Below are 26,042 nucleotides of genomic sequence, written 5' to 3' on the forward strand. Positions count from 1 at the left end.
GTTCCTTTTCTCCAACTCCTTGCTTGACCATCTGCAACTTGGCTTCCACCCCAAACACTCAACTGAGACTGCACTAACCTAGGCTACTAACAATCTTCTTTCTGCTAAAAGTAACGCACACTACTCTATACTTAACTTACTTCACCTCTCAGCTGCCTTTTGACCAACCCCTCCTCCTACAGACCCTCAGCTGTCTTGGTCTTTGGGACACTGCTTTCTCTTGGATCAACTCTCATCTTTCTTGCAGGACCTTTACTGTGTCATTTCCTGATGACTCGTCTTATTATTATTATTATTATTATTATTATTATTATTATTATTATTATTATTCTTTTATTTATGAAGCGCCAACATATTCCGCAGTGCTGTCCATGGATACAATTCATTTAAATAAAACAATATAAGACTCTTCAATGCCTCTCTCTGTTGGAGTACCTCAAGATTCTGTAATGGGTCCTCTACTCTTCTCCATTTATACTTCCTACCTGGGTAAACTTATCGCCAGCTATGGCTTAAATTATCACCTCTATGCTGATGACACCCAGAACTACCTCTCCACCCCTGCTCTCTCTCTCTCCCTCTGACCTTTCTCATGTGAGCGACTGCTTATCCAGCATTTCTTTGTTTATGACCTCTCACCACCTAAAGATTAACATGTCCAAGACTGAGCTTCTAATCCTCCCTCTAGTTCTACATCAATTTCCGACTTCTATATCCCTATCGGTGGAATCACTATCTCCCCATCACCCCAAGTCCGCTGCCTCGGAGTTAAACATGACTCAAATCTGTCCTTCACCTCCCACATCCAATAGCTTTCTTCATCCTGCCGCAACAACCTACACAATGTATACCACAAAGCAAATAATCCACTCCCTTGTAATTTCCGACATAACTATTTAAATAACCTACTCTCTGGCCTTCCTCTCTCCCGCCTCTCCCCCTTTCAATCCATCCTGAATGTCACTGACAGGCTAATCCACATTTCCCGCCGCTCTGTATCTGCTGCATTTCTCTGTGAGTCCCTTCATTGGCTCCCCATTCACAGCAACATTTAAAACTTTTATTTATCATAACAAGGGTTACCATGTAGAGATGTCTCTCTCATGGGTCACAGATCATTGGAAAACAAAAACATGTTACAATTAGATGTTTACATTGCAAAACTGGGTCTATATTGTTGCGAGTGATATTTTTACATACAGTCTCTCAGCAGGTACGTCCCGAGTTTTTCTTTTAAAGCAAAAAGGAAATTTTACAAACTGTGTCCCAAGAGTTGGTCTTTTTGCAGCGATAGTCCATGGTAAATCCCTCTTTTCCTTTTCCTTCTCTGTCTCCTCCCATCCCTCCCTCATCTCCCACCCAACTCCTCCCAATAGTACAGCGTTCAATAATAACTAGATACGGATAATAATAATCAAAACAGTAACAATCAGAGCTGGATTCGATCCTCTCTCTACACTGATCCCGTTGGGATCTTGACCGTCTCTCATAGTTAGGTCTCTTGTTCTCCCCTGGGCAGTAGCAAGAAGGCAGACTTCGTAATGTGTGGGCAGATGTCCACTGACTCATCTTTCATGTTTCTCCTCATACAGAAAACCCCATTTGCCTCTCAGGTGTTGTTCTAATAGGATTTCAGTGTTTCTAAGGGGGAATAAAAGCTGTGTTTGCACAGTAGTATGTAGGGTTCCCATTTTTTCATAAAAGGTCTGGTTCTCAACTGTACATCTCTTAGGGTGTCTGCTGCTTCATATGTAAGCTGTTTATGAATGTTTGTTTTGAGTTGTGATAGTGTAGGGGTCCCTGGACTCAACCAATTTTTGAATATGTTTCCTAGCTTGTAAGATGTTTGTGATCATTTTTTTAAGGGAGTTAGGTGTAGAGGCTGGGATCTCTAAGAATACTATCAGTCTGGGGGAAACTATCAGTTCAGTGTGGAACGTGGATTTTATCCAATATGCTGTCATGCCCCAAAATTTCCGTATCATAGGGCAATGCCACAGCAAGTGGGGCAGGTCCGCATCTGCTGCTTTGCATTTCTTACAGTGACCTTCTGTTTCTGGCCTCCATTTTTTGAATGTCTTGGGTGGTATGTATGCTGCTTGTAACAGTCTGGTGTGTGATTCTCTAGTAGTCGCTGATAAAGTTGCTCCTCTTGTATTTTGTATGCTGCGCTGTATTACGTCTGGTGTAATTTCAGTGTCTAGGGTGCGTGTCCATGTGTCACTGATATGCGTGATCGTAGCTACGTTCGTCGGTTTCATATGCAGTCTGTAAGTTGGGGAGATAGACGTGTTACCTTGCATTGTCATATGTAGCAGTCTGTTTACGTCTGAGTTTTGGTCAGTAAGTTCTGTGTGCCCTAGTAAGTCTTGGATGTAGTGTCTTGCTTGTAGGTATGCGAAATGGTGTGTGCGGGGTAGGTCAAATTGGGTTTGCAGTTCCTGAAAAGGCTTGACCTTCATGTCCAACCCATTTATCAATTGGGACACGGCAGTCAACCCCCTAGTTTCCCATGTGGAGAACACTGGGGAATCAATCCCTGCGGGGAATCCTGGGTTACCTCTCAGAGGGAGGTATTTTGTATAGGTAGGGTCAAATCGGGATCTCTTGCAGAGTCTCCACCAAGTAGAGAGGGGCTGGGATATTAGTGGGTAATTTCTAATTAACTTGAGTGTGCGTGACGGTATCATATGTGGGAGCGCCTGCAGGGACCATGGAGCCGTAGCCTGCTTTTCAAGATCTGGCAGTGTGAAGTGTCCTTTTTCTGTCAACCAGTCCAGTACATATTTAACCTGGGCTGCCTCACAGTATGCATCGAGGTTGGGGACAGCTAAGCCCCCTGAAGTGATCTCTGCCATCAGTCTAGAAGAGTTTATTTTATGTTTTTTCCCTGCCCATATAAAAGAGAGCATCACTTTGTTTAATATTTGTGTGTCTGCTTTATGGATGTGGTGTGGTATCATCTGAAATAAGTACAAGAGTTTCGGGAATATGATCATTTTGACGAGGGCGATCCTACCTGGTAGTGCTACCGGCAGATTACTCCATCTGAGCAATGTCTCTTGGAGGTCTTTTATCAGGGGGCGGTAATTTAGATGGTACCACTCTCCGGGGTTGTGGGATAGCTTGACTCCCAGATATTTGAAGGAGTGGGTAACTTGTTTGAAGTTGTATGGTAGAGTAGCGCAGGGTGCCCTCGGGAGTAGCCAGACTAGCTCCGACTTGTCAGCGTTTATTTTGTAGCCTGAGATCAGACTAAACTGGTGTATGATTTGCATGACGTGAGGGATGTTTGTTTTTGGATTTTGTAGGTATAGGATCATGTCGTCTGCAAAGAGAGACAAATGGCACTGGACTTTACCCACCCACAGTCCCTCTGACTCTGCCCTAATCTTGATGGCTAGGGGTTCGATGGCAATGTCAAAAAGGAGGGGTGACAGTGGGCAACCCTGTCTTGTTCCCCTGCCCAGTTGGAATGGAGGTGAGGGAATGCCATTAATCAAAACTGAGGCGTGGGGATTCGCGTATAGGGATTCGATTGTGGATGCAAAAGGGCCCTTGATACCGAATTTATCTAAGGTGTTAAAAAGATGATCCCAAAGGACCATGTCAAAGGCCTTCTCCGCGTCTATAAGCAGGGCGCAGGCATCTATGTCTGTGTCCCCACCTTCTCCGGCCTGATTCCAGAAGTGTGTCAGTATAAATTGGAGCTTGCGAATGTTTAATACCGAGGATCTACCCTTCACAAACCCCGTCTGGTCTCGGTGTATCAGTGTGGGTAGGGCTATTGCGAGTCTATCCGCCAGGATTTTGGTTAGCAGTTTATAATCCTGGTTTAACAGGGATATTGGGCGGTAGGATTGGGTAAGTAAATTGTCTCTGCCTTCCTTGGGAATTACACAGATGTTAGCTTCTGTGAAGCGGGTAGAGATCCCTTCCTCACCTTTCATGATTTTATTGTAGAGAGTGGTGAGTGTTACCACCACCTCCTCCTTCACTAGTTTGTAGAACTCCCCTGGTAGTCCATCCGGACCTGGGGTTTTGTCAAGGGGCAGAGTATTTATGGTCTTCACTATTTCTGTCTCTGAGATGGGTGCGTTGAGGAGAGTTAGATGTTCTTCTGAGATGGTAGGGTTGTGTATGGTTTCCCAGAAGGATGTTTTCTGTGTTCTGTCTATTGCCTCCTCTTTATATAAGGTTTTGTAATAGTTCATGAAGGCAGTTTGTATCTGCGGTGTGGTAGTGTGAGTAGCATTTCCTACTTTGATGGCTCCTATATACTTATTAGGTTTAGCAAATTTAGTGAGTCTAGCTAGGAGCTTCCCTGTCTTATCTCCGTGTCTGTAAAAGTTTGCTTGAGTTGCTGTCATCTCCCTGACAGTGTTCTGGTGTAGTGATAGGTCTCTAAGTGTTTTTGCTTCAGTGTAGTGTCGTTTCGTCGTCGGGTTTGGGTTTCGTAAGTATTTATTTCTAGCGCTGATCACCCTTCTCAGTAGGTTCTCGCTCTTTTGTTTCAGGCGTTTGGACCTTCTGATTGTGTAAGAGGATATAAGACCCCTCATCACCGCTTTTCCCGCCTCCCAGAGTAGTAGGGTGTCATGTCGGTGTTCGGAGTTTAGAGTCATGTAAGTTTTCCATTCTCCCTTTAGGAATCTCTTAAAATTTATGTCCCCATATAAGTAAGTGGGAAAGAACCACCTACGGGGTCCCTCTCTAGCTGGCGTGAGATTGATTTTAAGGCTAATGGGGGCATGGTCTGATATGGTCGCAGGATCTATGGAAGTGTTGGTGATCTGCTGTCCCAAGGTATGTGTTGTTAGGAATAGATCTATTCTGGAAAGGGTGTCTTTGGCTGGGGTGGTGCAAGTGTAGTTTTTTTCTTCTGGGTGCTGATCTCGCCATATGTCTGTCAGTGCTAAAGAGTGCTTGAGTTTGGACAAGATCAGGGAATCTCTCCTTGCGTTTCTATAGGTTGTGTTATGTCTTGTTGCTGAGTTTGGATCTCTGAATCTATCTGCTGGGGTTTGAGGGGCTATATTATAGTCTCCCCCTAGAATCATCGGGGAGTCAGCAAACTTTGTTGTGACAGTGCTGAAATTTCTCCAGAAGTCCTTTTTATCAGTGTGTGGGCCGTAGACTCCCCCTATGATAATATGTTTATGATTGAGTTTGAGTTTTATTAACACGTATCTACCCTCGGGGTCTGTCAGTTGTTTAACTATAGTGTAATCTAGATTTTTTCTAAAGAGGATAGCTACTCCTCTGGCTCTTTTCCCTTCATACGTGGTGTGGATAACTTCTCCCACCCATCCCTGTCTTAGTTTCTGATGTTCTGCGTTAGTCAAGTGGGTTTCTTCCAAGATCGCTATGTCTGCATGTTGGTTCCTCAAATATTTTAGAATGTTTTTTCTTTTGATGGGGGACGTAATGCCCCCAACGTTCCAGGAAACTAGTTTCATGGGGAAACTTGAAGGGGTGTGTGCAGTGGTTATGTGAGAGTGTGGTAGGAGAAAAATAGAGTAAGTCTGTCTTTCTTACTTACCGCCAGCTGCCCAGGGGAGAGCGTGTATGGTTATCAAGATGTTTTAAGGCAGCATTACTGTTGATCAGCTCTCTGTAGAGGTAAACAATAAGTTTTAAATTATAAATTAGCACAGTAGATATATACAAAGATATATATTATTTTCCTTCTGTTTACAGTTGGCAATAGATATCAGCAATTCCTGATTTGTTTAAATTTCAAACAGTAACTAAACTTGTAAACTATTCAACTGTCAAACTTCACAAAATCCCAAAAGCCCTCCCCCCCTCCCCATTATTGAAAAGGATATATATGCAGCTTGTAGCACCAATTTCTGTGCATTTATGTCCCTCCAGTTAGTCCTGATAGGTTAAAAAGTCCTGAGTTGAGGATTCTAAATCTTGCTTGGTTTTCTCCTACTTCATGTGTCTTCTTCTTCTTCTTCTTGCTGGGCCTGCCTTGGCCGATCTGCACGCCTCTTGATTTGATCTAGGAACAGCTGAAGGTGTTTTGGGGAGTCAAATATCTTTGGGCCTTGTGGCGTTTGAAGTCGCAATCTGGCTGGGTAGAGAAGTGCTATGGATTCACCTTGAGCTATAAGGTCTCTGCAGTAAGGCGTGAATTCTCTCCTTTTCTTTGAGACATCTGCGGAATAGTCCTGGAAGATAAAGATTTTCCTCCCTTCAAAATCAATAGGTGTCTTTTGTCTGTACGCTCTGAGTATTAGCGTTTTATCTTTGAAATTTAGGTAGCGCACCATTATCTGTCTAGGTGCACCTTCCTGCTGGGGAGCTCCCACTCTGTGTGCTCTTTCTGCTATGCAAGGTATACTTGTAGATGGGAGTTTGAGTATACCTGGGAGAATAGTCTCTACAAAGTTCATAAGGGCCCCCGAGGGGACAGATTCTGGCACTCCAACTATTCTTAAATTGTTCCGTCTTGAACGGTTCTCCAAGTCCTCTACCTTGGCCTGCAGCAATTTGTTTTGTCTTTGGAGAGTAGTGATGGAGGAAGTTGTGTCCCTGTGTCTTTCTTCCCCCTCTGCTGTTTTCTGTTCCACAGCGGTTAGGCGTGTGGAGAAGGCTCTGAGGTCTGTGGACAGGCTGTCCATTCCTGTTTGCAATTGTTCTATTTTAGGCAAGAAGAGCGCAGACAATTGCGATACAATAGGATGTGTGTCTTGCGTCGAGGTAATGGATGTTTCTAGCAGTGACTGAGTCTGGTCTTGGTTCTCAGTTTGGGTTCTCTGGCGTCTCTCCGTTTGCTTCTGTCTACCTGCCATGTTATCAGTCTTTTTATTGTATGGGGTATAGTATTTTTGCATACAGGCAGTTCACAGCAAAGGTTTTACTGTAGTTGTAACTTAGTAGGAGGATTAAACTTTTTCCATAGGGCTAGGAGAATTAGTTTCTCTTCTGTTTCTGGAGGTTCGTGCTTGGGGAGGGGGGTACATTGGCTCTGGTTTAGTGTGCCATATCTATTGTTGTCCCCTAAGTAGAATTAACGATTGAGCTGTTGGTAGTCAGTCTTATGTTAAGGTGGGCTGCTCCCTAGTTGTCCGCCTCACCCGCAAGTCGGACACTGCTGTGCTACAAGTCCATCTCCCCTCCACGTGGGGTCTATCTGTGTAGCGCTGACAGCCCTCTTGGGCTCTGTGCTGGTAGCCACCCAGTGATAGGCAGGTTCCCCTGTAAAATGATTACTCTCTCTCTTTGTCAAGCAGGTGGCATAAATAATATAATAAACTTGGGAGGAGAGGGGAGATAGTAAGGCTATTGAGCCCCCAAATACGAAGCAGATCACTATTTTTCCTGTGTATGCTGTTTCTTAACACTGTTATAGTAGGGCCGATACCCAAGATGGCCGCCGTCAGTTTAATGCGTAGTTCTCTGGGTATTGGGGCAGATTACCTTGTCCGTTTCTGATTTCCAAGAGACTGGAATTTAGCCCTCCTCTGTAAAGCCCCAGCCTGTTCGGCTTCTCACCTACTCCCTTTCGATGGTACGGGAGGTCTGGCCTCTCTGATCGCCGCCGCGATCGTGCTTCAGCTATTTGTTTGTACGGCTGCCGGCGGGGGAGCGGATCGAAGGCGCCCCTCACTATGTCTTGTCCGGGCAGGTGTCCGTTGAGTGTCCTGCCAAGGATTGCAGCTTTTTGGCACTTTAGGTGGCTAAAAAACACAGGTCCGCGAGCATAGAGACACGGAGCTCAGCAAACCTGCGTCCTCTCGCCGTGCCCGCCCACCGGAAGTCCCTCTCACAGCAACATTTAATTATAAATTCTCACCCCGACCTACAAAGCCGCTCCCCACTCTCTTTATCCTCACTAATCAACAAACTCCAGCCCGCCCACTAAGATCCAACAATGACCTGCTCCTCGCATCTTTGATTATCACCTGTTCCCATGCTAGACTGCAGGACTTCTTTCATGCATCAACTACCTTCTGGCACACTCTCCCTCGTGTTGTCAGACTTTCCCATAATCTGTCTTCTTTTAAACGCTCCCTGAAGACATTTTTGTTTAGGGAAGCCTAGCACCCAACTCAGTAACAAATGAATTCCACTTACCTAATAATTGCCCTCATCTAATTCTGTATTAACATCATTCTCACTCTTGTAGTCCTAAACTCCTGTTTCTCATCCTCCTAAGTTCTAAAAGGAACAGGGCCCTCAATTCCTCATGTATGTGTTTGTCAAATTTTGTCTTGTCTCTTACAAGTTTGTTTTTGTTTTTTTTTAAATCCATTTGTTTTATTTAAATGAATTGTACCCTTGGACAGCACTTCATTATATGTTGGCATGTTATAAATAAAGTCTAATAATAATGTGAATTAAACAAACAAAATTCCAAAAATCAAAGATGGAATCCAGTAGCTCTTTCTATGAAAGAGGAAAATTGTAGTAGGTTAATTATTAGAAAGTTAGACAGGGGAATGGAAGACTTTTGAAAAAGCAAAATCGGGTACCAGAAATATAATGTTGACAAAGAGTTTATATTGTAATAATCACTGAAAGAAATGCAGGTACACAGTTAGTAAATTGATCAAATATATCATGCAGCAAGAATTAAACTAAAATATATTTTGTAGCAAGAAGTATGTGTAGAATTTGTTTAAATTGATTCTGAAATACAGAAACTCATCCCCAAGAACATACTTTTAATTTGTTGACAGCGACAACTCTCAGGGCTGTATTGGTGGACTGAGTTTGATTTCTGTTTAAGCAGACTCTCATTGCAGACATATCTATAATTTTAATATTTTTTCTCACATGTTCCTTCTCTACAATGAATTTGTCTTTGTGGGTGTTTTTATGATTAGAATGCAGGTTTAATAATGTGCCCATTTAGTGCTTTGAATCTATTTCAAGTGTGTTTTTTTTTCTTTTTACTTTCAGGTACTGGTTTCATTTGATCTTAGCAACATTCAAATTAAGTATGTGGATGAGGAGAATGAAGAGGTGAGTTGATTTAAAGTATCCAAAGTACTTACCTGAGAGATTCAAATGATGTTGCTCTCTAAATATGTTTAATTTCTGGCACCTAAATAGAAGGATAAGAATAAAAATGAAATCCATGTTGCGTGTTAAGATTTAGTGTCCATACACCGCATGTACAATGATAATGTTTGTTTTTCTTTCTAATTACAGGTGTCGGTGAACAGTCAAGGTGAGCTTCTCTAATACACATAGATTTATTTATATCTGTGTGGGGTTAAAAATCAGCATTGTAGTACATAACATCTAAAGTGAGCAAAACTATCAGTAACAATACTTTAAGTAGCATGACTTTAAAATATTTTGTATGTTGTTTTTTGCAGATGTATCAAAGGTATGCACCTTTTCAAAACAATGTTTGTTTTTTTGTTTTCTTTTTTGCTATGCTCAGATTTGTATTCACATTTGATTGATTTCACATATTTCTTGCCCCTATTAAGCCAAATCCGATCAAGTTCTCCAAGTTTTCACACTGTGTAGTTTGAAAGTTGTGTCAAAGAACTTCATACAAAATAATAGTCTGAATAGAATCAGTCTACCAAGTATCAAATGAATGTGTATTTTAACATGTCTGCATTCAAATGCAATTTAAAATAGACATTCAGGAAGCAGGAATAAATGTAAGTAAGGGTATACATAAATATTCATATTTTATAATTGTGCTTGAAGATGGAAGTCTTGCTATTTACTGTTGCATCAACCTTTCTGTTTAGAAGGCTCCATAAACTGCTTGCTTTATAGCAAATGATAGAAATTATTTATCAGCTGACGCATAAGGGTGCCAAGATTGTTTTTGTCCTGTTGTGGTCTTGAAGCTCTAACAGACTGTGAGATATTTCATGTTGAAATTGTTGGCTGTGATGCGTTCCAAATTGTTTTAAAGGGACTGTCAACTCCAAAAATGTTATTGTTTAAATAAATCCCTTTTATTACCCATTCCCAGCTTTGCACAGCCTAACATGGTTATATTAATACTTTTAACCTCTGTGATTACCTTGTACCAAGCCTCTTTTCACAGCCCCCTGATCACATGGCTATTTATTTATTCTCTATTGACTTGCATTTTAGCCAATTAGTGTGGATTCGCAGTCTTTTGTTGTGAAAAGCAAATAATAAAAAAGCATGTGATAAGAGGCTGTCTGTAGTGGCTTAGAAACAGAGACATTTAGAGGTTTAAACGTTATAAAGTATATTAATATAACAATGTTGATTGTTCAAAGCTGTGGAATAGGTTGTAATGGCGTTATCTATCTTTTTAACCCATAACAATTTTGGTGTTGACTGTCCCTTTAAGTGTTATGGTCGGTATAAGTCAACCTACATTCTACAGACACCTACTGTATTAGACGCACTGTACATATTTAAAGGGACAATAAATTAATGCCAGATAAAATTATGCATTTATAACATGCAGATGTATTTTTTAAAGTTTTATTAGCCGTTTAGTGACAAAATAAGTGTACACTATTAATGTCTATAAAGCAATGGGAGCTGTCATGTTGTAACTTAGGTTACCATCTCTGCTGTGGCCAATTATGGACAGTTATAAATATGTCACCAGAGTGTGCAGTCAATGGCTGTGTGTAATATAACAGTGTTCTGCAGTTTTATTTCTAACAGGAACTGAAAAGCTCAGAATTTCTGATTGCAATTACAGAAAAAGGGGACAAAATAAATAATGAAAGTGCCTGTATGTGTGTGTATGTATGTATGTATATATATATATATATATATATATAATTTATTATTTTATACTACATCTCAGTGTTTAATGTCCCTTTAAGCATTATGTTTGCCTCCCTGAAACACCTGAGGAATGGCAATCTGTTTGTGCTGACTTCACTCGTTCTTGTCACGATTACTATATTCTGCATCAATCTGGGATTTATGCTCGTTTTAAAAATTATGAAATCCCAGAGGGATGGTTACTTGGTCAGTATAATATTTCTAATAAAAGTGTATAATGTAATTATATTCAGCGATATTTTAAGTATTTTTCCAGTAATATTAAAATGAAAAGGTTAATATTAAAATTATCAGCGTTTAGTCTGGCTTCTATATTTATCAATCTTTGCTAACCTTCACACCTGATTTGACACGAAGATATATGGTGCTTTTCTGGATACATTTTTGGCATCAGACAGTAATTCAAAGGGGTTGAAGTGATGCAGACTTTCCCACTTACACTTGCTCCTACTTTTTGATACTTTAATAAATTGACCCCAGAGACTAACACAAAGGAACAGTAAAGTCAAAATTAAAATTCAATGGATTGGATAGAGCGTGACATTTTAAACAATTTTCCAATTTGACTTCTGTTATCAGTTTTGCTTAGTTCTTTTCATATAGTTTGTTAAAGCTTAATCTTAGGTGAGCTCAGAAACTGGCATGTGTGTCTAGCCATCTGGCAGCGTGTTTATAGCAATCTTGTACATAGATACAAACACTGCTCAGGAGCGTGCAAATGTCTTTATCAGCCTACCTAGTTTTACTCTTCAAGAAAGGATATCAAGAACAAAGCAAATTTCATATTAAGGGAGATATCTATCAAGCTGTCAGTCGCAAATACGCTGGAATTACGCAGCGTAATTATTGCAAGCAAAATTTGAAATCTGTGTCGTAACATACGATCGGCTGGTCTCAATCCGACACAGATTGATGCTTACGTCATTACAGATGTTCCGAATACACATTCGGCACTATATAATTCTTTTTAAAAGTTAACAAGTATGCTCGCTGGTTTTCAATCCGCCACCCTGGAGGCTGCGGATGCCATAGGAATCAATGGGAGTCTGAAAGCAGCGAAAGCTTATGTTTGATGCTGCCAGATATCCCATTGATTTCTATGGTAGAAAACCAGTTACGTTTACACCTAACACCCCAACATAAGCCCCGAGTCTGAACACGCCTAATCTGTCGCCCGACATTGCCGCCACCTACATAATGTTATTAACCCCTATTCTGATGATCCCGGACCCCGCTGCCACCTAAATAAAAGTATGAACCCCTATCCCGCCACTCCCAAACCCCGTTGCCACAAAATAAATGTATTAACCCCTTAACCCCTAAACCTCTGGCCTCCCACATCACTACCACTAACTAAACCTATTAACCCCTAAACCGCCAGCCCTCCACATCGCCATAAACTAAATGAAGCTATTAACCCATAAACCTGATGATCCAGGAAGCTAAAGACCAGTTAGTCTGACATCAATAGTGGGGAAGATATTTGAAGGGATTATAAGGGATTATATTGATGAGCATATTCGTGTAAACAAGATTATGAGTTCAAATCAGCATGGTTTTAGCAGAAATAGATCATGTCAAACTAATCTAATTAGATTCTACGAGGAAGTAAGTAAAAATATAGATAAAGGGGAATTGGTTGATGTGATATACTTAGATTTTGCAAAGGCATTTGATACAGTGCCACATGAGAGGTTAATGCACAAAATTAAGGGACTGGGAATAGCTGAAAATGTTAGCTCATGGATAAATAACTGGATAAAAGATAGGGAGCAATGAGTAGTAGTAAATGGATCATACTCAGATTGGACAAAGGTAATCAGTGGAGTCTCCCAGGGATCAGTACTGGGTCCTGTTCTTTTTAATATTTTTATAAATTACTTGGAGCAAGGATTAAATAGCGACAGCTCTATTTTTGCAGATGATACTAAGTTAAGTAAGGTAATTAGGTCAGAGCAGGATGAACTTTTGTTACAAAGGGATCTGCAAAAATTAGAAGTATGGGCAAGTAAATGGAAAATTAGATTTAATATGGGAAAATGCAAGGTTCTACATTTTGGAAGTAAAAATAAGCAGGCATCATATTTTTTAAAAGGGACAAGACTTAGCCAAACAGAGAAGGAAAGGGATTTGGGAGTAGTAATAGATAATAAGCTAAAGATGGCTGCACAATGCAGGGCAGTGTCTTCAAAGGCTAATAAGATACTAGCATGTATTAAAAGAGGCATTGATTCAAGGGAGGAAAGCATAATTCTGTCACTCTATAAAGCCCTGGTAAGACCTCACCTTGAGTATGGAGTGCAGTTCTGGGGACCGATCGCAAAAAAAGATATTGCAGAACTAGAAAAAGTTCAGAGAAGGGCCACAAAGCTAATAAGGGGATTGGAGAATTTAACCTATGAGGAGAGGCAAGCCAAACTGGGTCTGTTTTCCTTAGAAAAAAGGCGCTTGAGAGGTGACATGATTACTTTATATAAATATATTCAAGGCCCATATACAGAGATGGCAGAAGCTCTATTTATTGCAAGAGGTCACAATTTAAGGTTGGAGGAAAGGAGATTTAATCTCCTGCAACGGAAACATTTTTTCACTGTAAGAGCAATAAAATTGTGTAACTCATTACCAAAGGAGGTAGTGAATACATTTTAAAAATAGTATCGATACATTTCTGTATATAAACAAAATTCATGGATATGATTGCTAGGATTAAATAGGTCACCTTTTTAGTGGGGTTATTTAAGCTTATTTAAGCTTAACTGGAGCTTTTTGTAAGTATTTTAGATTTGTATAGGTTGAACTCGATGGACTTTTTTTCAACCTTATCTACTATGTTGCCTAACAAGCCACTAACTTTAAATTAAAATTACCACATCCCTATCTTAAAATAAATTTGAACTTACCTCTAGAATTAAAATAAACTATTTTTAAACTATTAATTAACCTACCCTAACTATTATACTACACTTAAATTAAACTACCAATTAAATTAACTAAATTACATATTTAAAAAAAAAAAACACCCTAACCCTACTCAAATTATTTAAATCTACTATGTTACCTTATTAAAAATTACTAAATTACAAAAAAACCCTGCTAAGTTACAAAAATAAAAAACACTAAATTGCCAAAAAAAAATACATTATCAAAAATAAAAAGGAATTACCCCTAATCTAATAGCCCTATCAAAATAACCCCCCCCAATAATAAAAAAAACCCCCTAGCCTACAATAAAATACCAATGGCCCTTAAAAGGCATCTTCTACCTTCATCCATGAGGCGCATAGCGGGTCCATCCTGAAGACATCCGGCACGGAGCTCCTCTTCAATACGGTCGCCGCCGTAAACTGGAACTTGAATGCAGGTGACTTCATCCAAGATAGCGTCCCTTGCATTCCTATTGGCCGACAAGTTCCAATCAGCCAATAGGATGAGAGCTGCTCAAATCATATTGGCTGATTGGAACAGCTAAAAGGATTTTAGCAGCTCTATTCCTATTGGCTGATTGGAACCTTTCAGCCAATAGGAATGCAATGGATGACGCATTCAAGTTCCAGTTTACGGCGGTGACCATATTGAAGAGGAGCTCCGCGCCGGATGTCTTCAGGATGGACCCGCTCCGCATGGATAAAGATAGATGCCGTCTGGATGAAGACTTCGCCGTATAGATTAAGATGGAAGAGGCCTCCCGGATGAAGACTTCTTGCCGCCCGGATGAAGACTTCTTGCCGGCTGGATGGATCCTTCAAGCGGAACTTCAAGAACTGTAAGTGGATCATCGGGGGTTAGTGTTAGGTTTATTTAAGGGGTTTTTGGGTGGGTTTTATTTTTAGAGTAGGGTCTAGGCAGTAAAAGAACTAAATGCCCTTTTAAGGGCAATGCCCATACAGATGCCCTTTTTAGGGCAATGGGGAGCTTAGGTTATTTTAGATAGGGTTTTTATTTGGGGGGGTTGGTTGGGTGGTGAGTTTTACTGTTGGGGGGTGTTTGTATTTTTTTTACAGGTAAAAGAGCTGATTTTTTGGGGGGTAATGCCCCACAAAAGGCCCTTTTAAGTGCTATTGGTAGTTTATTGTAGGCTAGGGTTTTTATTTTTATTTTGGGGGGCTTTTTTATTTTGATAGGGCTATTCGATTAGGTGTAATTCACTGTTTTTTATTTTTTGTAATTTTTAATAAGGTAAAATAGTAGATTTAAATAATTTGAGTAGGGTTAGGGTTGTTTGTAATTTAGTTAATTTAATTGGTAGTTTAATTTAAGTGTAATATAATAGGGTAGGTTAATAGTTTAAAAGTGGTTTATTTTAATTCTACAGGTAAGTTTAAATTTATTATAAGATAGAGATGTTGTAATTTTAATTTAAAGTTAGCGGGTTGTTAGGTTTAGGGGTTAATAGCTTAATTTAATGTATAGAGAAATGGGGGGCTAGCGGTTTAGGGGTTAATAGGTTTAGTTAGTGGTAGTGATGTGGGAGGCCAGAGGTTTAGGGGTTAATACGTTTATTTAGTGGCGGCGGGGTCCGGGAGTGGCAAAATAGGGGTTAATAACTAGGTGGCGGCGGGGCCTGGGAGCGCCGGGATAGGGGTTAAACATTTTAGTATAGTGGCGTCGTTTAGTGACAGGGTATAAATAAAGTTGGTAAAAGGCCGAATAGACTCGAGATTGATGACTGTTGGTTAACAGTCCAATGCTCATCGCCCCGTACTTGGTGTGCAGATTTTTTTTATAAATAAGGAGATCGTATTCAGGTCCACGGCCGGGGCATTAGGCGATGTTAGGCGAGCATATTGGTGCCGTCGAATTCAAGAAAGTTGACGGCTTGATAGATATCCCCCTAGAAGTAAACTGGGTACTTGTTTTAAATCACATGCTTTATCTGAATCATGAATGTTTAATTTTGACTTTACTGTCCCTTTAAAGGGCCATAATACCCAAATGTTTAAACACTTGAAAGGGATGCAGCATAGCTGTAAAAAGCTGACTAGAAAATATCACCTGAACATCTCTATGTAAAAAAGATATTTTACCTCAAAAGTTTCTCAGTAGCCACATCCCATTGCAAAGGAAAGCAGCATATCGGTATGTCTATCCCGGGACAGCAGAAGGGGCGAGCTTGTGTGCAATCTCATCTTATTTCCCTATTCAGTTAAAAGGAAGTTTGCTATGAAATCTCATGAGAGTTAAGTGAAATCTCATGAGATCACAGTAAAAGATTTCATGACCTCAGCACTGCTGATTGGCTGCTGTTCATTTCTTCTTTCTTTTTTTTTTTTTTTTAACCTGCAGCTGAGTATAACTTTTTACACACAACTTACTCTGCTGAGCTGAGGAGATTGTGAGGTAAAATATCTTCTTTTTTTACATAGAGATGCTCAGGTGATATTTTCCTGTCAGCTTTTTACAGTTATACTGCATCAGTTTCAAGTGATTTAGCATCTGAGTATTATGTCCCTTTAAGCACTAATAATTAATAGGTTTTTGTACTTTTAAGAATTATGGGATTAGCAGTTTATCTTTTTCTTTTTATATTCTGAATTTCCTTCTTTTCTCATTACTTTTTATATCTGGGGTGGACAAAAATAATAATTGATATGGGTCATCACTACATATGTACATTAAAAGGTGAATATTGGTATCTTCTGAAATACTGCTCAGATTTCTGCTGCTTTAAAGAAACAGACACAAATATGTCTATCTGCATAACTTAGTTTTTCTAATTGGCATCTGTTTCTGTATAAATATGACAACAAACCTATCAATCTTAAAAAAAAAATAAAAAAAAAATACTGATCTAATTCTACTTACATTTTCAGGGTTTGTATTAAAGGAATATTCACAATCAGGAAACTGCAGCTTCATAACTGATAAGCATTTTGTAATGAATACCTTGTAATTGTTTATGGAGAATAAATATGCATTGTTGTTTACACACATGCAGTAGAAGAACGAGAGGGGGAAGACCTCCCCTTTTGTCTTTAGCACTCTTAAAGGGACATGAAACCCATTTTTTCTTTCATGATATAGAAAGAGCATGCAATTTTAAACAACTTTCTAATTTACTCCTATTATCGAATTTGTTCTCTTGATATTCTTTGCTGAAAAGCATTTCTAGATAGGCTCAGTAGCTGCTGATCGGTTGCTGCACTTAGAAGCCTCATGTGATTGGCTCACCCATGTGCATTGCTTTTTCTTCAACTAAGGATATCTAAAAAAAATGAAGCAAAATAAATAATAGAAGTAAATTGGATTGCAGTTTAAATTTGCATTCTCTTTCTGAATCATGAAATACATTTTTTGGGTTTAGTGTCCCTTTAATATAGTAAACTTAATATAAGTTCCAATATCAGAACTATTGTGTTTGAGGCCTTTGTATTTGATGCCTGCAATAGGTTTAAGCACACAGTTAAAGAAAGCTTCAGAGCAAAAATGCTCTACTGGGACCTAGCTGAACACATCTTGTGAGCCAATGACAAGAGGTACATGTGTGTAGCCAACACTCACCAGCTACGTCCAGTAGTGCATTGCTGCTCCTGAACATACCCAGGTATGCTTTTCTGCAAAAGGTACAGTGAAAACAAAGTAAATTTGATTATAGACAAGTCAGTTGAAAAGTCTTTTAAAAGTGCATGGGTTATCTGAACCATGAAAGTTTATTTCAAATGAATAATTCATACAATGATTGCAGATACATTCTGAGTTACAAACATGTTTGCACCGTATACTGTAATTGTGTGGTTACCGGTTTACATCTAAAACGTATCATTTCTCTCTGTTTCAGTTGAATATGAAGAAGCATTAAAGGTAATGTTGCTATGTATCTCATTTTCTAACCTTTTTTTCTAGCTTTCTCTTCTATATGTTATGTTTGTCAATGGTCTTATCCCTGTAATTTCTAATAAAGCAATGCTCCCAGTCATAGAAGGTGGTTATTTTTCCTGCAGGGAAATTCAATTGTTAGATATATTTAAACCAGGGGAGAAATAAACTGTTTCAGGAAAACAAATAACTTCAAAAATAGCATACCCTGCAATATGTTGGGGAAAAATAGGAAAGCTACTGTGCGTATGCTGTGGTTTGTGAATCACATTTTTGTTTAACATGACTGGGGGGGGGGTTTATGCCACAGCCCCTACAAATAGGCTGAGCTTGCAGGGATATCAAAATACTTATCTTTCTTTATATACACACCAATGCCTCTTTATCTTATCACTATCTGTATACAACAAGGCCTGTAAATCGAGATAAATTAAAAATCATTTTGTACCCGTTTTCCCCCTCACATTGGGAGTGTGATTTATTTTTTTATATATATATATATATATATATATATATATATATATATATATATATATATATATATATATATATATATATATATATATATATATATATATATATATATATATTTCTCTTGTTAAGTGTATCCAGTCCACGGATCATCCATTACTTATGGGATATTAACTCCTCCCCAACAGGAAGTGCAAGAGGATTCACCCAGCAGAGCTGCTATATAGCTCCTCCCCTAACTGCCATTACCAGTCATTCTCTTGCACCCAACGAATAGATAGGATGTGTGAGAGGACTGTGGTGATTATACTTAGTTTCATACCTTCAATCAAAAGTTTGTTATTTTATAATAGCACCGGAGTGTGTTATTCCTTCTCTGGTAGAATTTGAAGAAGAATCTACCTGAGTTTTTCTATGATTTTAGCCGGAGTAGTTAAGATCATATTGCTGTTTCTCGGCCATCTGAGGAGAGGTAAACTTCAGATCAGGGGACAGCGGGCAGATTAATCTGCAAAGAGGTATGTAGCAGCTTATTATTTTCTGACAATGGAATTGATGAGAAAATTCTGCCATACCGATATAATGTAAACTCAGCCTTAAATGCAGTAGCAGCAACTGGTATCAGGCTGTCATGTATGTATATTTTACACTTCAGTATTCTGGGGAATGGCACTTCACTGGAATTATACTGTATGCATAAAACTTTAGCCTAATTTGCAGGGACTAGCAACAGGCTTTTTAATAACACTCAATTTATTAATGTTAAACGTTTTTTGCTGGCATGTAAAATCGTTTAATTTTCTGAGGTACTGGGTGAAAAAATGTTTTGGGCACTATTTTTTTCCACTTGGCAGTCGTTTTATTTAATTTATGACAGTTTACTGATCTCTCTCACTGTTATGTGTGAGGGGGAGGGGCCTTTTTTGGTGCTTTTGCTACGCATCAAAAAATTCAGTCAGAAGTTTATTGTCTTCCCTGCATGATCCGGTTCATCTCTACAGAACTCAGGGGTCTTCAAAACTTGTTTTGAGGGAGGTAATCACTCACAGCAGAGCTGTGAGATTGTAGTTGACTGTGATAAAAAAAAAACGTTTATTTCTGTATTTTTTTTTTTTTTTTTTTTCTGCTATCAGGGTTAGTTATCCTTTGCTAATGGGAGCAATCCTTTGCTAAAATTGTGTTTTTTACAAAGATTTGATGCTATAACTTTTCAGTTTATTAATTTTCAACTGTCATAACTTTTTCTGTGCTTCTTATAGGCACAGTACGTTTTCATATTATAGTAAATTACTTGAAAAGTATTTCCAAGTTGCTAGTTTATTTGCTAGTGTGTTAAACATGTCTGATTCAGAGGAAGATATCTGTGCTATATGTGCTAAAGCCAAAGTGGAGCCCAATAGAAATTTATGTACTAACTGTATTGATGCTACTTTAAATAAAAGTCAATCTGTACAAATTGAACATATTTCACCAAACAACGAGGGGAGAGTTATGCCGACTAACTCGCCTCACGTGTCAGTACCTGCATCTCCCGCTCGGGAGGTGCGTGATATTGTAGCGCCGAGTACATCTGGGCGGCCATTACAAATCACATTACAGGATATGGCTACTGTTATGACTGAAGTTTTGGCTAAATTACCAGAACTAAGAGGTAAGCGTGATCACTCTGGGGTGAGAACAGAGTGCGCTGATAATATTAGGGCCATGTCAGACACTGCGTCACAATTTGCAGAACATGAGGACGGAGAGCTTCATTCTGCGGGTGACGGTTCTGATCCAAACAAACTGGATTCAGATATTTCAAATTTTAAATTTAAGCTGGAAAACCTCCGTGTATTACTAGGGGAGGTGTTAGCGGCTCTGAATGATTGTAACACAGTTGCAATACCAGAGAAAATGTGTAGGTTGGATAAATATTTTGCGGTACCGGCGAGTACTGACGTTTTTCCTATACCTAAGAGACTTACTGAAATTGTTACTAAGGAGTGGGATAGACCCGGTGTGCCGTTCTCACCCCCTCCGATATTTAGAAAGATGTTTCCAATAGACGCCACCACACGGGACTTATGGCAAACGGTCCCTAAGGTGGAGGGAGCAGTTTCTACTTTAGCTAAGCGTACCACTATCCCGGTGGAGGATAGCTGTGCCTTTTCAGATCCAATGGATAAAAAGTTAGAGGGTTACCTTAAGAAAATGTTTGTTCAACAAGGTTTTATATTGCAACCTCTTGCATGCATTGCGCCTGTCACGGCTGCAGCAGCATTTTGGTTTGAGTCTCTGGAAGAGACACTTGAATCAGCTCCATTAGATGAGATTACACACAAGCTTAAAGCCCTTAAGTTAGCTAACTCATTTATTTCAGATGCCGTAGTACATTTAACTAAACTTACGGCTAAGAATTCCGGATTCGCCATTCAGGCACGCAGAGCACTGTGGCTAAAATCCTGGTCAGCTGACGTTACTTCTAAATCTAAATTGCTTAATATACCTTTCAAAGGGCAGACCTTATTCGGGCCCGGGTTGAAAGAAATTATCGCTGACATTACAGGAGGTAAAGGCCATGCCCTGCCTCAAGACAGAGCCAAACCTAAGGCTAGACAGTCTAATTTTCGTTCCTTTCGTAATTTCAAAGCAGGAGCAGCATCAACTTCCTCTGCACCAAAACAGGAAGGAGCTGTTGCTCGCTACAGACAAGGCTGGAGACCTAACCAGTCCTGGAACAAGGGCAAGCAGGCCAGGAAACCTGCTGCTGCCCCTAAGACAGCATGAATCGAGGGCCCCCGATCCGGGAACGGATCTAGTGGGGGGCAGACTTTCTCTCTTCGCCCAGGCTTGGGCAAGAGATGTCCAGGATCCCTGGGCGTTAGAGATCATATCTCAGGGATACCTTCTAGACTTCAAATTCTCTCCCCCAAGAGGGAGATTTCATCTGTCAAGGTTGTCAACAAACCAAATAAAGAAAGAGGCGTTTCTACGCTGCGTACAAGATCTTTTATTAATGGGAGTGATCCATCCGGTTCCGCGGTCGGAACAAGGACAAGGGTTTTACTCAAATCTGTTTGTGGTTCCCAAAAAAGAGGGAACTTTCAGGCCAATCTTGGATTTAAAGATCCTAAACAAATTCCTAAGAGTTCCATCGTTCAAAATGGAAACTATTCGGACAATTTTACCCATGATCCAAAAGGGTCAGTACATGACCACAGTGGATTTAAAGGATGCTTACCTTCACATACCGATTCACAAAGATCATTACCGGTATCTAAGGTTTGCCTTTCTAGACAGGCATTACCAGTTTCTAGCTCTTCCATTCGGATTGGCTACGGCTCCGAGAATCTTCACAAAGGTTCTGGGTGCTCTTCTGGCGGTACTAAGACCGCGAGGAATTGCGGTAGCTCCGTACCTAGACGACATTCTGATACAAGCTTCAAGCTTTCAAACTGCCAAGTCTCATACAGAGTTAGTACTGGCATTTCTAAGGTCGCATGGATGGAAGGTGAACGAAAAGAAGAGTTCTCTCTTTCCACTCACAAGAGTTCCCTTCTTGGGGACTCTTATAGATTCTGTAGAAATGAAGATTTACCTGACAGAAGACAGGTTAACAAAGCTTCAAAATGCATGCCGTGTCCTTCATTCCATTCAACACCCGTCAGTAGCTCAATGCATGGAGGTGATCGGCTTAATGGTAGCAGCAATGGACATAGTACCCTTTGCACGTCTACATCTCAGACCGCTGCAATTGTGCATGCTAAGTCAGTGGAATGGGGATTACTCAGACTTGTCCCCTACTCTGAATCTGGATGAAGAGACCAGAAATTCTCTTCTATGGTGGCTTTCTCGGCCACATCTGTCCAGGGGGATGCCATTCAGCAGGCCGGACTGGACAATTGTAACAACAGACGCCAGCCTACTAGGTTGGGGCGCTGTCTGGAATTCTCTGAAGGCTCAGGGACAATGGAATCAGGAGGAGAGTCTCCTACCAATAAACATTCTGGAATTGAGAGCAGTTCTCAATGCCCTTCTGGCTTGGCCCCAGTTAACAACTCAGGGGGTTCATCAGGTTTCAGTCGGACAACATCACGACTGTAGCTTACATCAACCATCAGGGAGGGACAAGAAGCTCCCTAGCAATGATGGAAGTATCAAAGATAATTCGCTAGGCAGAGTCTCACTCTTGCCACCTGTCAGCAATCCACATCCCGGGAGTGGAGAACTGGGAGGCGGATTTCTTAAGTCGTCAGACTTTTCATCCGGGGGAGTGGGAACTTCATCCGGAGGTCTTTGCCCAAATACTTAGACGTTGGGGCAAACCAGAGATAGATCTCATGGCGTCTCGACAGAACGCCAAGCTTCCTCGTTACGGGTCCAGATCCAGGGATCCGGGAGCGGTTCTGATAGATGCTTTGACAGCACCTTGGACCTTCGGGATGGCTTATGTGTTTCCACCCTTCCCGATGCTTCCTCGATTGATTGCTAGAATCAAACAGGAGAGAGCATCAGTGATTCTAATAGCGCCTGCATGGCCACGCAGGACTTGGTATGCAGATCTAGTGGACATGTCATCCTGTCCACCTTGGTCACTACCTCTGAAACAGGACCTTCTGATCCAGGGTCCCTTCAAACATCAAAATCTAATTTCTCTGAAGCTGACTGCTTGGAAATTGAACGCTTGATTTTATCAAAACGTGGTTTTTCTGAGTCAGTTATTGATACCTTAATACAGGCTAGGAAGCCTGTTACCAGAAAGATTTACCATAAGATATGGCGCAAATACTTATATTGGTGCGAATCCAAGAGTTACTCATGGAGTAAGGTTAGGATTCCGAGGATATTGTCTTTTCTACAAGAAGGTTTAGAAAAGGGTTTATCCGCTAGTTCCTTAAAGGGACAGATTTCAGCTCTGTCCATTCTTTTACACAAACGTCTGTCAGAAGTTCCGGACGTTCAAGCTTTTTGTCAGGCTTTAGCTAGGATCAAGCCTGTGTTTAAAACTGTTGCTCCACCATGGAGTTTGAACTTAGTTCTTAATGTTTTACAGGGGGTTCCGTTTGAACCCCTTCATTCCATTGATATCAAGTTGTTATCTTGGAAAGTTCTGTTTTTAATGGCGATTTCCTCCGCTCGAAGAGTCTCTGAGTTATCTGCCTTACATTGTGATTCTCCTTATCTGATTTTTCATTCAGACAAGGTAGTTCTGCGTACTAAACCTGGGTTCCTACCTAAGGTGGTCACTAACAGGAATATCAATCAAGAGATTGTGGTTCCATCTTTGTGTCCTAATCCTTCTTCGAAAAAGGAACGTCTGCTACACAATCTAGATGTAGTCCGTGCCCTGAAATTTTATCTACAGGCAACTAAGGATTTTCGACAAACGTCTTCCCTGTTTGTCGTTTATTCTGGTCAGAGGAGAGGTCAAAAAGCTTCGGCTACCTCTCTCTCCTTTTGGCTTCGTAGCATAATACGGTTAGCCTATGAGACTGCTGGACAGCAGCCTCCTGAAAGAATTACAGCACATTCTACTAGAGCTGTGGCTTCCACTTGGGCCTTTAAGAATGAGGCTTCTGTTGAACAGATTTGCAAGGCTGCAACTTGGTCTTCTCTTCATACTTTTTCCAAATTTTACAAATTTGACACTTTTGCTTCTTCAGAGGCTGTTTTTGGGAGAAAGGTTCTTCAGGCAGTGGTTCCTTCTGTATAAAGAGCCTGCCTGTCCCTCCCGTCATCCGTGTACTTTAGCTTTGGTATTGGTATCCCATAAGTAATGGATGATCCGTGGACTGGATACACTTAACAAGAGAAAACATAATTTATGCTTACCTGATAAATGTATTTCTCTTGTAGTGTATCCAGTCCACGGCCCGCCCTGTCACTTTAAGGCAGGTAATTTTTCCATTAAACTACAGTCACCACTGTACCCTATGGTTTTCCTTTCTCTGCATGTTTTCGGTCGAATGACTGGTAATGGCAGTTAGGGGAGGAGCTATATAGCAGCTCTGCTGGGTGAATCCTCTTGCACTTCCTGTTGGGGAGGAGTTAATATCCCATAAGTAATGGATGATCCGTGGACTGGATACACTACAAGAGAAATAAATTTATCAGGTAAGCATAAATTATGTTATATATATATATATATATATATATATATATATATATATATATATATATATATATATATATATATATAATATACACACTAAAAATAAGCAAAGCGACGAGAAAGGAAAATATTATAGATTACTTTAAAGCTGAACAGGAAATTTACAAATTTATTGCACAATAGCCTGAATAAAAATAATTAAAAACTTGTATAAAGCACACTGTTTAAAGGGACATTGTACACTAGATTTTTCTTTGCATACATTTTTTTGTAGAAGATCCATTTATATAGCCCATCTGGGATTGTATTTGTAAAAAATCTATAGTTTTGCTTATTTTTAAATAACATAGTGCTGGTTTTCAAATTCCTAATCAAGCCCAAAGTATTAGATGTTTACTGATGTCTACAGACTCCCGGTTGTGTAATGGGTCATTTCATATGAAGGGGGTTAGTGTCTGCCTATTCCTGCCTTCCCTGCCCCTTTCAGTGGGTGTCCCAGCCAAACTTCATCAACAGTGCTAAACTGGGAGTATGTTTTTTATATCAGCATCTGTGCATATTCTTCTTTATAGTAGTATCTATTATATGTAGCTATATGAAAATTAATGCATACTGTCCCTTTAAGCCCTGAACTGCTGAAGAGGGCTGCACATTTACTTCATACAGCCATCTAGCCTTAAAGGGGGTAAACAGTTTGTTTCACTAGACTAATGAAAAGACAGCACAAACTATATGATGGACCACATAACCAGGGCTGGTGGGGAGAGGGCAGTTACATCTCTTCTGTCGGTGAGAAAGTTTGTTAAAAAGAAAATAGCAGACACTTCACTACGGTCTTTTCTGTGCAGACACCCCACTCCCGCAGCAACTGGAAACCATCAGGAGAGGGGGCACAGTCTGCTGTTTAACCCTGCGTGTGGAGTGCTCAAAATCATGGGGATTTGTATTCCCCACGTGGCCTGCATAACAGGAAGCACTACAGGAGCCATAAAATGGACGTTCAAGTGTGGTTGAAAAACCTGACTGTCCGGGCAAATACCGGACACCTGGCAACCCTAACTCCAGCGGTTGAAATTAATAATTTAGAACACATTTCACAGTACACAGTCCCTTTCATTGAAGCTGTTTGTTTTTACCTGTTTTTGTGGAGGGGGGTACAAAGGGATTTTATACTCATTGAAAGATGTGTGTACATTATGTATCTGTATCAGATAGTGAGTCATAGATCCTCATACTTTCTTTTAAAGCGGTGTTGCAAATATGACTCTTAAATCCAACAACTGTCATTATTTGCAGCTCATACATATAAATTGAAGGAAACCTTATAAACTATTTTTTTATTTTTTATTTTCTTAAAAAAAAAAATCAAATTAGAACCAGGTGAGAAATAGAACTGACCACTCCCCCATTTACCTGTTTAATGATACAAGCCCCCCAACATTAGTGACCTGGAGGAAACTCAACTACTTATGCAAATATGTAAGGCTGCTAATAATAGTGCTGTAATTATGGGAGATTTAAACTACCCTGATATAAACTGGGCCAACTAAACTAGTTATTCTGCTAAGGGGGATAGATTTTTAAATGTTCTCAGGGATAACTTCTTGTTGCAATTAATAGAAGAACCAACTAGGAGTAAAGCTATATTGGATTTAGTGCTATCAAATAATACAGATATAATATCAAACATAAACGTCAGAGCATTTGGGTAACAGTGATCATAACATGGTCACATTTGAAATCTCTGTTCATAAGCAGTGTCATAAAGGTTTAACTAAGACTTTTAATTTTAAGAAAGCAAAATTCAACGATTTAAGGAAATCATTAAATAACATAAATTGGGACAACGTATTCTCTATCAACAAATACCATATGGTTATAAAAATGAAAAATCAAAGCCAAT

General features: G+C 39.9%; 1 protein-coding gene across 2 annotated transcripts in view; it reads left to right on the plus strand.

The window, feature by feature from the left end:
* NBR1 (NBR1 autophagy cargo receptor) overlaps positions 1–26,042 on the plus strand; it is a 357,560-nt gene that overhangs the window by 13,509 nt on the left and 318,009 nt on the right. For both annotated transcript variants that reach the window (XM_053699587.1, XM_053699588.1), the window contains exons 3-5: positions 8,917–8,979; positions 9,169–9,187; positions 17,537–17,559. In XM_053699587.1, the coding sequence (XP_053555562.1) occupies positions 8,917–8,979; positions 9,169–9,187; positions 17,537–17,559 (105 nt within the window). The remainder of the gene's footprint in view (positions 1–8,916; positions 8,980–9,168; positions 9,188–17,536; positions 17,560–26,042) is intronic.

This window comes from Bombina bombina, chromosome 1, assembly GCF_027579735.1.
Source record: "Bombina bombina isolate aBomBom1 chromosome 1, aBomBom1.pri, whole genome shotgun sequence".
Lineage (NCBI taxonomy): Eukaryota > Metazoa > Chordata > Amphibia > Anura > Bombinatoridae > Bombina > Bombina bombina.